The sequence below is a fragment of the Mytilus galloprovincialis genome, chromosome 9 (assembly GCF_965363235.1).
Source record: "Mytilus galloprovincialis chromosome 9, xbMytGall1.hap1.1, whole genome shotgun sequence".
Lineage (NCBI taxonomy): Eukaryota > Metazoa > Mollusca > Bivalvia > Mytilida > Mytilidae > Mytilus > Mytilus galloprovincialis.
The window spans coordinates 24,169,734-24,182,657 of record NC_134846.1 but is presented as its reverse complement, the minus strand read 5'-3'; the positions used below and the strand labels follow the sequence as shown (position 1 = coordinate 24,182,657).

Sequence of the window (12,924 nt, the reverse complement as noted above, 5' to 3'; positions counted from 1 at the left end):
TGCATGAATGCTTCAAACTCCTTGAATTTTGTGCAAAACTGCCAAATGAACTGAAATATTTAATTTTGCTGGGGAGTAATATATTTTTACAATTTCCTGTTGCATTAATTGTCAACAAAATTTTATGTGAAAGGTAAATACATTCATTTACACAAAACTATTTTTCAGCATGTAAAGATCCAAAGTGAGGCAGTAATCACAGTGCATCCACAAGAATCCCCTAAAAGTTCAATGTATTATATTCTACAATTCCTTAAAAAAGAATTACCCAAAGTCATGATCAAGGTGAGACTATTTTAGTGGATTTCGTCAAGAAAAAAATAAAACTTATATATGTTGTTATTATAAAAAAAGAAGTGGTATGATTGCCAATGAGACAACTCTCCACAAGAGACCAAAATGACACAGAAATTAACAACTATAGGTCACCGTACGGCCTTCAACAATGAGCAAAGCCCATACCGCATAGTTAGCTATAAAAGGCCCCAACATAACAATGTAAAAAAATAAATGTCTTGTTTTTCAAAAACTGCCACTCCTAATTATCTTTTTTAAAGTATTTTTATGCCCCACCTACGATAGTAGAGGGGCATTATGTTTTCTGGTCTGTGGCTCCGTTCGTCTGTGCGTCCGTCCGTTCAGGTTAAAGTTTTTGGTCAAGGTAGTTTTTGATGAAGCTGAAGTCCAATCAACTTGAAATTTAGTAGACTTGTTGCTTATGATATGATCTTTCTAATTTTAAAGCCAAATTAGACTTTTGACCCCAATTTCATGGTCCACTGAACATGGAAAATGAAAGTGGGAGTTTCAGGTTAAAGTTTTTGGTCAAGGTAGTTTTTGGTAAAGCTGAAGTCCAGTCAACTTGAAACTTAGTAAACTTGTTGCTTATGATATAATCTTTTTAATTTTGAAGCCAAATTAGACTTTTGACCCCAATTTCACGGACCACTAAACATAGAAAATGAAAGTGGGAGTTTCAGGTTAAAGTTTTTGGTCAAGGTAGTTTTTGATAAAATTGAAGTCCAATCAACTTGAAACTTAGTACATATGATCCCTATAGTATAATCTTTCTAATTTTAATACCAACTTAGATTATTACCCAATTTCACGGTCCATGGAACATGGAAAAGGATAGTGCGAGTGGGGCATCCGTGTACTTTGGACACATTCTTGTTGCTCTTATTTTTTTCAGTCTGGCATGTTTCTAGATGACATTGAAAAATAGTCTTAAATTACAAGACCTTTTATACATAGGTTCTAAGTTAAGTTCAAAGAACAGTAAATGGGTCATGTCACCTATTTTTGTAAAATTGTGTATAAAATTCTAGCTTGTTGGACTATAACTAAAAATGGAGATGTAATGATATAAAAACAAATTTAAGAACTATTTTCATAGATTTTATGTGCCTTCTATTCAAATATTCACCTATTTTGAAAGAATTCAGTCAGTAATATTTAAGAGTGTAAATGAATGGATTATTTTTTTGATTTTCAATCAAAATTCAACAAGCTTAAGAAGTATGCAAAATTTTACCAAAATCTGTGATACTTGTATAGCCTATTAACTGTAACATGACCTTCAACATAATTATACATTTTAACATAAACTTTTAATTAAGTAAATTAAACATATTCCATTATATATTTATGATTTATAAATATTTATTAAATGCAGGGTATACCATCAGTGACCAGAGCTGTCATCCATATAGATGAAAAGAATGAAGAACTGTATAAATTATTAGTTGAGGGTAATAACTTACAGGCAGTCATTGCTACTCCTGGTAAGTGTTAGTATATAATTTATTGGCAGTGTGGTCAATTTGTATGGTCAGAAAATTTCATATTTTGTAATTGATATAGGTTGGTGAATTAAAGAAAATTTTAGATAAAAAGCCTGTAGCATCATAATAATGAAAATATCGACACATTTTACAGAACTGCAGTACATTTTTCTTCATTTCTGGTGAAAAGTTTACAAATATATATTAAACTATGAATTTATAACATTGAAAGTATAAGGAAATTTGACATCTGTAACATCAACTATCCCGCTAACATATTTAACCCCGCCACATTATTTATGTAAGTGCCTGTCCCAAGTCAGGAGCCTGTAATTCAGTGGTTGTCGTTTGTTTTTGTGTTACATAATTTTTTTCGTTAATTTTTTATACAAATAAGGCTGTTAGTGTTCTCGTTTGAATTGTTTTACATTGTCATGTCGGGGCCTTTTATAGCTGACTATGCGGTATGGGCTTTGCTTATTGTTGAAGACCGTACGGTGACCTATAGTTGTTAATGTCTGTGTCATTTTGGTCTCTTGTGGACAGTTGTCTCATTGGCAATCATACCACATCTTCTTTTTATACGACCCCAAAAAAATTTTGGGTTCGTATAATGGTATGATGTCGTCGTCTGCATCGTCAGCGTCGTCTGCGTCGTCGTCCGAAGACACTTTGGTTTCCTGATAATAACTTTAGTTTAAGTGAATAGATCTTAATGAAATTTTTCCAGAAGGTTCAATACCACAAAAGGAAGGTTGAGATTTATTTTGGGGATGATGGTCCTAACTGATTAGGAATTAGGGGCCCAAAAGGGGCCAAAACAAGCATTTTTCTAGTTTCCAGACAATACCTTGTGTGTAATTGCATGGATCTCTCTGAAATTGTACCACAATGTACCATATAACAAAGGGGAGGCTGGGATTAAGTTTTGGGTTAATTGCCCAAAATATGTAGGAATTAAGGGCCAAAAAAGGGCCAAAAAGAAGCATGTTTCTAGTTTCCAAACAATCATGACAATAACTTGTGTTTAAGGGTATGGATCTCTCTGAAATCGTACTACAAGGTTCAATATTACAAAGGAAAGCGTGGGATTGACTTTAAGGGTTATTGCTCCAAGGGGGGATTTCAATAAATTGGGGGGGGGGGGGGGGATCTCAGTTTACCATTTTTTTAAGGGATTTTTTTTTTTTTCAACATTTTTCAAATTTCAAGAAATAAGAAATATTCAATTGCACAGTATTGTAATTGTGATCTTGAACCACATTAATTTTGTGGCAAAAACCTATATTATGTCAAAAATTTGATCACAATCAAAATTCAGACAGTATCAAGCTTGAATATTGTGACCAAATTTGCCCCAACTGTTCAGGGTTCAACCACTGGGGTCGTATAAAGCTGCGCCCTGCGGAGCACCTGGTTTATAATGTGTGCTGACACCACTTCAAACATATCATCAATTAATGTGATATATGTGTACATTACAGGAATCAAAGGAACACATGTGTCATCAAATAATACATTTGAAGTGGAGAAATGTCTGGGTATAGAGGCAGCTAGGAGTACTATCATTGAAGAGATCAATTACACTATGGTTAACCATGGCATGAGTATTGACATACGACATGTCATGTTACTGGCAGACCTGATGACTTTCAAGGTAAAGTTTGTCATATGACATTGGTGTGTATGTTAACCATGGCATGAGTATTGACATATGACATGTCATGTTACTGGCAGACCTGATGACTTTCAAGGTAAAGTTTGTCATATGACATTGGTGTATATGTTAACCATGACATGAGTATTGACATATGACATGTCATGTTACTGGCAGACCTGATGACCTTTAAGGTAAAGTTTGTCATATGACATTGGTGTATATGTTAACCATGGCATGAGTATTGACATACGACATGTCATGTTACTGGCAGAGCTGATGACCATTAAGGTAAAGTATGTCATATGACATTGATGTGTATGTAAACCATGGCATGAGTATTGACATACGACATGTCATTTTTCTGGCAGACCAGATGACCTTTAAGGTAAAGTTTGTCATATGACAATGGTTTGTATGTAAACTATGGCATGAGTATTGACATACGACATGTCATTATACTGGCAGACCTGATGACTTTCAAGGTAAAGTATGTGACTGTATGTCATATGACTTTGGTGTGTATGTTAACCATGGCATCAGAATTGACATACGACATGTCATTATACTGGCAGACCTGATGACCTTTAAGGTAAAGTATGTCATATGACATTGATGTTTATGTAAACCATGGCATGCGTATTGACATACGACATGTCATTTTTCTGGCAGACCTGATGACCATTAAGGTAATGTTTGTCATATGACATTAGTGTGTATGTTAACCATGGCATGAGTATTGACATACGACATGTTATTATACTGGCAGACCTGATGACTTTCAAGGTAAAGTATGTCATATGACATTAATGTGTTTGTTAACCATGGCATGAGTATTGACATACGACATGTCATGTTACTGGCAGACCTGATGACTTCAAGGTAAAGTTTGTCATATGACATTGGTGTGTATGTTAACCATGGCATGAGTATTGACATACGACATGTCATGTTACTGGCAGACCTGATGACTTTCAAGGTAAAGTATGTCATATGACATTGGTGTGTATGTTAACCATGGCATGAGTATTGACATACGACATGTCATGTTACTGACAGACCTGATGACCTTTAAGGTAAAGTTTATCATATGACATTGGTGTGTATGTTAACCATGGCATGAGTATTGACATACGACATGTCATGTTACTGACAGACCTGATGACCTTTAAGGTAAAGTATGTCATATGACATTGGTGTGTATGTTAACCATGGCATGAGTATTGACATACGACATGTCATGTTACTGACAGACCTGATGACCTTTAAGGTAAAATTTATCATATGACATTGGTGTGTATGTGATGCCATAGCCAATTCCTATCTAGCTCCAGTCTAAAGCTTAAGTTTTGTGTTATTTTTATTTTTAACAAAAGAACTGAGGAATTATATAGACTTTTTTTTAAGCATATTAATTACTAGGTTTTATATATTTGCTTTGTAATAAAATTATTTAGAATATCGCCAGGATTCTAAGCAAAATAATCATTATAGAAATGATTTTGACAACATTAACATCCCATAATTATTTTTTTTTTCTTTTTCTATTGCCTGCTTATAAAGTGATTTTGGTAAACAGAAATATCTTTGAAAAGAAAAAAAATGATAGACTTATTTTAACTCATTGTGGAATTCATTTTTTAGGGTGAAGTTTTAGGAATAACCAGGTTTGGACTTGCCAAGATGAAAGAGAGTGTACTTATGTTAGCATCAGTAAGTATCAATAGATAAAGCTTTATTTATGTGTTTTTACACCACAAGTGTCAAGCAGATGAGAGTTGCCTTATATCTTTTCATTTAGAGAAGTTTTAATTTTTATACGCCCGTCGTCTTTTAGACGGGACGTATTATGGTATACCATTGTCCGTCCGTCCGTCTGTCCGCCCGTCCGTCTGTCCGTCCGTCTGTCTGTCCATCTGTCCGTCCGTCCGTCGTCCACACTTCGGACAATAACTCAAAAACACTTTCACCAATTTCCATGAAACTTAAGTGAATTGTTTATATCTATTGACATAAGCTCCTTTTCGTTTTTGTTTTTTTATTTCAGATTTTAAGTTTTGGATTTATGGGGCTTTATTCATAAAAAAGGGGGGATTTTCAACACTTCGGACAATAACTCAAAAAGGCTTTCACCAATGTCCATGAAACTTTGGTGAATTGTTTATATCTATTGATGTAAGCTCCCTGTCAATTTTTATAAATTTCAGATTTTAAGTTTTGGATTTATGGGGCTTTATTCATAAAAAAGGGGGGATTTTCAACACTTCGGACAATAACTCAAAAAGGCTTCCACCAATGTCCATGAAACTTTGGTGAATTGTTTATATCTATTGATGTAAGCTCCCTTTCAGTTTTTATAAATTTCAGATTTTACATTTCCGTGTTATGAATTTTTATACTTAAAAAGGGGGGGATTTTTTATAATTTTGGGACAATAACTAACACTTTCACAAAATTTTATGCAACTTTGACAAATTGTTTATATCTATTGACATAAGCTCCCTTTCCATTTTTATAAATTTTAGATTTTACGTTTTCTTAAGTAATGAATTTTTATACTTAAAAAAGGGGGATTTTATGAAACTTTGGTGAATATATTAATGTAACATCCCTTTTGATTTGTATATATATTTCTAGTTGATCATATAAATTCATTTAAAGCATAAAAGACAAGTTAAAAGAGCAACGAGCGTATCATGCGCTAAACCGCAGCCCTTTATTTCATTTCGTGAAAGGGATATTTTTTTCTTATACTGATGACAATTGTACCAAGCTGAATTAAGTTTTGTTTTTAAACAACTATGTAAATAAGTGGACAAATACATTTAACCATTACACTTCATAACATAACCAGGTGCTCCGCAGGGCGTAGCTTTATACGACCGCAGAGGTCGAACCCTGAACAGTTGGGGCAAGTATGGACAAAACATTCAAGCGTGATACAGCTCTGAATTTGGATTGTGATCAAATTTTTGACATTACATGGTGTTTTTTTTTACACAAAACAAATGTCAAGATTTTACAAATCAATTAAAGATTTCTTCTTCAAACTTTTAAATCTAAAATTAAATAGTTGACACAGCATAGGTTTCTAACACAGAATGAATGTGGTCTAATGAACTTAAAAGTTTTTTTTTGCCTTTGAGCAATTCACTATGCTGTTGAATATTAATCCTCTCAAAAAAATGTTTGAAGAAATTTTCTTTTTATTTATGAAATCTGAAATGAGAAAAATTTAACCCCCCCCCCTTTTTTTCAAATCCCCGTTTCCCTTTTTCCAAAACTGATATCAATTCAAATTTCTAATGGAGTTTGCAACAATAACTACTCTTTTAAATACATCATAAAATATTAAAATGTAAAATAAAGTGCTTGTTATCACTGAATAGTAAAGATTGGTTACAATGGTAGTAAAAGTGAATATACATTGTTTATTGTATAAAACAATAAAAAAAACTTCATCAGCAACATTTTATATTGGCAAATTTCCAATGAAGTTATTTACATAAAGTTATTGGCAAATAAAAATAGAAAATGACATCATAGTCATGTCTGGCAAATTTCCAACATATATTATCAACTACTATTCTATACAAAGAAAGATAACTCCAATTGAAAATTAATTGCTATTGCACAATATTGTGCAATTAGATATTTCTTGCTATTGTGCAATACTGTGCAATTGAAAATTTCTTGCTATTGCACAATACTTGATATGGAATCCTGATATGGACCAACTTGAAAACTGGGCCCATAATCAAAAATCAAAGTACATATTTAGATAAAGCATATCAAATAAGCCCAAGAATTTAATTTTTGTTAAAATCAAACTTAGTTTAATTTTGGACCCTTTGGACCTTAATGTAGACCAATTTGAAAACTGGACCAAAAATTAAGAATCTATATACACAGTTAGATTTGGCATATCAAAGAACCCATTTATTCAATTTTTGATGAAATCAAACAAAGTTTAATTTTGGACCCCCATTTGGACCAACTTGAAAACTAGGCCAATAATTAAAAATCTAAGTACATTTTTAAATTCAGCATATCAAAGAACCCCAAGGATTCAATTTTTGTTAAAATCAAACTAAGTTTAATTTTGAACCCTTTGGACTTTAATGTAGACCAATTTGAAAACGGGACCAAAAATTAAGAATCTACATGCAAAGTTAGATTCGGCATATCAAAGAACCCCAATTATTCAATTTTTGATGAAATCACACAAAGTTCAATTTTGGAACCTTTGGGCCCCTTATTCCTAAACTGTTAGGAACAAAACTCCCAAAATCAAACCCAACCTTCCTTTTATGGTCATAAACCTTGTGTTTAAATTTCATAGATTTCTATTTACTTATACTAAAGTTATGGTGCAAAAACCAAAAATAATGCTTATTTGGGCCCCTTTTTGGCCCCTAATTCATAAACTGTTGTGACCTCAACTCCAAAAATCAATCCCAACCTTCCTTTTGTGGTCATAAACCTTGTGTTAAAATTTCATTGATTTCTATTTACTTATACTAAAGTTATTGTGCGAAAACCAAGAATAATGCTTATTTGGGCCCTTTTTGGCCCTTAATTCCTAAACTGTTGGAACCAAAACTCCCAAAATCAATCCCAACCTTCCTTTTGTGGTCATAAACCTTGTGTCAAAATTTCATAGATTTCTATTCACTTAAACTAAAGTTATAGTGCGAAAACCAAGAAAATGCTTATTTGGGCCCTTTTTGGCCCCTAATTCCTAAAATGTTGGGACCAAAACTCCCAAAATCAATCCCAACCTTCCTTTTGTGGTCATAAACCTTGTGTTAAAATTTCATTGGTTTCTATTCACTTAAACTAAAGTTATAGTGCGAAAACCAAGAAAATGCTTATTTGGGCCCTTTTTGGCCCCTAATTCCTAAAATGTTGAGACCAAAACTCCCAAAATCAATCCCAACCTTCCTTTTGTGGTCATAAACCTTGTGTTAAAATTTCATTGATTTCTATTCACTTTTACTAAAGTTAGAGTGCGAAAACTAAAAGTATTCGGACGACGACACCAACGTGATAGCAATATACGACCAAAAAATTAAAATGTTTGCGGTCGTATAAAAAGGCATTCTATATAGAAAAAGAAGAAATTTGAATAAGCTAGGGAAAATCTTTAAGATATAAACAAAACAGGAAATGAATAATTGAATATAAGATGTAGAACACTATTATTTATGGCCCCGCAATGAAGTTGTCGGTGCCATATAGTTTTACCCTTGTCCGAAATTCCGTCTCTCCATCTTTCCGTAATTCCGTCATTCCGTCATTCCGCAACAAACCATTATACAGAGTTTTTTTCTAAACGCCTTCAGATATTGGGCTGATTTTTGGTATGTGAGTTAACCATGATGAGTTACAGATCAAGTTTAAGTTTCATTCCGCTCCACTAATTTTGCCGAAATTACGGGCTTTGGACTTTGAGAAATTGTTGAAAATCACAGTTATAAAGACTTTTTTTCTAAACGCTTTCAGATATTGGGCTGATTTTTGGTATGTGAGTTAACCATGATGAGTTACAGATCAAGGTTAAGTTTTGTTCTGCTCCATTAATTTTTGCCGAAATTAGGGGCTTTTGACTTTAAGAAATTGTTGAAAATCACAGTTATACGGACTTTTTTTCTATACGCCTTCAGATATTGGGCTGATTTTTGGTATCATGTAAGTTAACCATGATGAGTTATAGGTCAAGCTTAAGTTTCGTGCCGCTCCACTTATTTTCCCTGAAATTACAGGCTTTGGACTTTGATAAATTATTGAAAATTACAGTTATACGGATTTTTTCTCTATTCCCCTCCAGATTTTGAGCTGAATTTTGATATGTGAGACTACCATCATGTTTGTGTCCACATGTGTTTATATTGAAATTACAGATTTTCAACTTTTTGGGACGGGGCCATTCGTGTCGCTTTGACACATCTAGTTTCTAATTTAATTTGATTTCACCAGTAAATGTAAAATGTTATTTACACCTTTCAGTTTGAGAAGACAGCTGATCATTTATTTGAAGCTGCTTATCATGGCCAAAAAGACACAATAAATGGTAAGACATAATTATATTAATACTTGTGTTCTGATTTCCATTTTATGAAATTGGTCTAATGATAAATACAGATTATACCACTGCATCAAATGTGATACAATGTTTGATGTAGAATCTTTTTCTCTAATGATTTTAAGACAATATGCAGACAAACTTAATTCTTCTTTGCTAATGGTATGCAAAAAGATGTGTTCTTTCTATGTAATGTCATCAGGAATTTCCATGGCTTTTTTTTAATGATGTCCCAAAAGGAAATTCAGAGGAGCACAAGAAAATTTTAAGCCATCATTGAATTTTGACCAATGAGGAACCAGGATGTCTCAAATATGTCGCACATTGAATAATAAAAAGAGAGAAAAAAAAACCCAAAAAACAGGCCATTAGAAGGATAAATCAGTTTAGAATAATGGGGAAAAAAAATATAAAGTTTCAAAACTGTAAATGCAGGATAGAAAGTTTATTCTGAGAATTACAAAATTTGTCAAATACAAAAAATAATAAATATATAGCTCTTTCCAGGAAAATAATTCAGGATGTCTCAAGAAATTTGTTTAACTAAATACTTAATTGTTATGTTCTCTTATTTCAGGTGTAAGTGAGTGCATAATCATGGGAATACCAATGGGAATAGGAACAGGACTATTCAAGCTACTCCATAAATATCCTTTCAAGTTTTCTATGATAATAAATCTTGTGTTACGGTTAAGACATTATTTCTTCATGTTATACTCTATGCTTATTTTAACATGGGTAGGCATTATATTTGTCGATATTTAACACTAAGTGTTAGCGAGTAAAATATGGTCAAATATAATGCATACCCATGTTAAAATGAGCATAGAGCATGAAATGAAGGAATTATTTCGATTCTTATAGGCAAATACAGTATTTTTACAGGTCAAAGCATAAGAAAATTCCCTAAAAAATATCTAGCTGTTTTCATTTCATCACTTACATGTTTAGACCCACCACATTCTTTATGTGCTTGTCCCAAGTCAGAAGCCTGTAATTCAGTGGTTGTTATTGGTTTCTGTTTTTCAATTTTTTTGTAGGTAAATTGTTTGATGTCGGTGCCTTTTATTGCTGCAAATACAGTATAGGTGTTTCTCTTTGTTGAAGGCCTATATTTGCTTATATACTGTCATTTGAACTTGATGATAATTATACCACATGGTGGTATATTTATGCCTAAGTCGTATCAGAATTTTCCTTAACAAGTATTACAGTAGAAAAGGATACACAGTTACAGAGAAGACCTTTAGTGTTTGATGATCCATCTTTTCACATCTTCAGCTGATGACAGATACCAGAAAGATTCAGTATTCAATGGAAGATATTTAATACAATCAACAATCATCAATGAAGAACAATAATTATATACTAGTTTTTGATTACTAGCTGCTTGCACTGAACTGTTCTGTAATAGACTATGAAAAATGATCCTATTACTACTGAATATATGATTGACTATTGAATATCATAAAGTATAAAGGAGACCTGCCAGTAATGGGTTGTTAGTTACGATAAACATATGAAAAACTAATTAAGTACTAATAAACATTATCTGAAAAAGCTTCTTTTTTTTTTTTTGAATTTCAAACTTATTGCTGAAAACAAGAAGAATAATTTTCATTTTGTGTTATATGAAATTAAAGGTTGAAAAGTACATTTCAAAAAACAAAAAATGAGTTCAAAGAATTTTTAAAAGTCATTTGCCTTTTATTTGGCATCTTGTCACAGCCACTTTGTTGACCAGTTGTCTACCTGAAGAAAATTGCACAAGTTTAGTTTGCATTCCTTTACCTGGTTCTAGTTTAAGTTAACATATTCAGGCACTTAGCTCCCTATACGCTAACATGCAGTTGCGTGCACATCGATTCGGCATGCAGAAACAAAATAGCAAAATAAAAATTTATAAAATGAATGTTAAAGGAAACACCTATGTTGTCACTTTTTTAATTGATGAAATATCCTTTAATAACGGCATTTGGTTTCAAAATAAAAGTTTTACTGGAGATTATGACAAAATCGGACAGTAACTTGTATCTTTTACAAGATCTATTTGAATTTGTAATACGCAGTCTACGACATGTAGTTTTGGGGCACATTTTACAGTGTATGATTCATCAGTAAGGAACGAGATGTACCAATCGGCATTAGAATTATCAGAACCCTTCGATATTGTTGAAAATATGCAGAGGCGATGTGGTCGGCAGCTAGACTACCGGAGCCAATCACCCTGCAAACACGCCAAAACAGTATTGGAAAGTCTCATTATTTTTTGCGTTTATAGACCATATGATAAGGGAACTGAAGAGTGGAGTGGCGTCTAGTATTATCAGAAAATCACTTCTTTGCACTGTATCTGCTTCATCGTGTTGTAGGAAATATAACAAACAAACAAATATCAACATTGTCTGAGATATACGAAACTGACCTGGCATGTAATTTTGACGAATTCAATTGGAAGGTCATTTGATGCCGAACACGTACGCTGGTTTATAACATCTTGCGAGTGCTGCCATGGAGATCTATCAGTATGTTAAAAACAAATGTACGATCAACAATGAACAACGACAGTTACTAGCATTACTGCATAATCATCGGGATTTTAGTGTGAATATTGACAAAGTAATAGAGAAGTTTGTTTCTGCCTAGACCCACAGAGCAGATTTTGGACAATTTTGAGTAAATTCACAAATATGTGTTGTTTATGTATTACTCAATTCAGAAGATTTACATTCATAATTTTAAGTCCTATCTACATATATCTCCTCTTTAAACCGTTCTATGACCGAAAACCGAAAAATACAAAATTCTGCATAAAAGGGTCCCAAAAAATCTTCACCTCGCCCCGCTCAGCAGAAAAGGTTTGCACATCGATTCATTCTAGCTATGCCCCTGATATTATGTTATTTTAATTTGATTGAACCAATATCTGAGTGTATTCAGAATAAATTTCCCTCTAAAGTGACCCTCTATTTGATTGTTATATAACAAACTTTTTTCTGGTGATAGTGACACAATAAAATCTGTTTGTGTGTAACAGCATTATCTTTTGATACCCATGATTTTCAGCCAAATATCAGCTCTTTTGCAAAAAGGCTGTCTTTTTCCAAAAATTTAGCCCAGTATTCAATTGAACACAGACCCAAAACCTTTACAACAGTCTTCCAAATCTTATGTAAAGCAGGGCAAATTGCAGTTAAACATCGGATGTGATTAGATTATTTACTTTTTAGCTCACCTGGCCTAAAAGGTCGAGTGAGCTTTTGTCATCACTTGGCGTCCGTCGTCGTTAACTTTTACAAAAATCTTCTCCTCTGAAACTTCTGGGCCAAATTTAACCAAACTTGGCCACAATCATCATTGGGGTATATAGTTTTAAAAAGCTGTTCGGTGACCCAGCC

General features: G+C 33.1%; 1 protein-coding gene and 1 long non-coding RNA gene across 2 annotated transcripts in view; one reads left to right on the top strand and one right to left on the bottom strand.

Moving 5' to 3' along the window:
* LOC143044680 (uncharacterized) overlaps positions 1-7,585 on the bottom strand; it is a 154,618-nt gene extending 147,033 nt beyond the window's left edge. Inside the window, exon 1 of the long non-coding RNA XR_012968755.1 lies at positions 6,288-7,585. This is a non-coding gene — a long non-coding RNA (uncharacterized LOC143044680). The remainder of the gene's footprint in view (positions 1-6,287) is intronic.
* LOC143044678 (DNA-directed RNA polymerase III subunit RPC1-like) overlaps positions 1-11,086 on the top strand; it is a 77,936-nt gene extending 66,850 nt beyond the window's left edge. The window contains exons 31-37 of the mRNA XM_076216742.1: positions 169-285; positions 1,676-1,784; positions 3,269-3,441; positions 5,086-5,154; positions 9,451-9,514; positions 10,104-10,174; positions 10,740-11,086. Of these exons, the coding sequence (XP_076072857.1) occupies positions 169-285; positions 1,676-1,784; positions 3,269-3,441; positions 5,086-5,154; positions 9,451-9,514; positions 10,104-10,174; positions 10,740-10,811 (675 nt within the window). The 3' untranslated portion in view covers positions 10,812-11,086. The remainder of the gene's footprint in view (positions 1-168; positions 286-1,675; positions 1,785-3,268; positions 3,442-5,085; positions 5,155-9,450; positions 9,515-10,103; positions 10,175-10,739) is intronic.
* Positions 11,087-12,924: the final 1,838 nt, after the last annotated feature.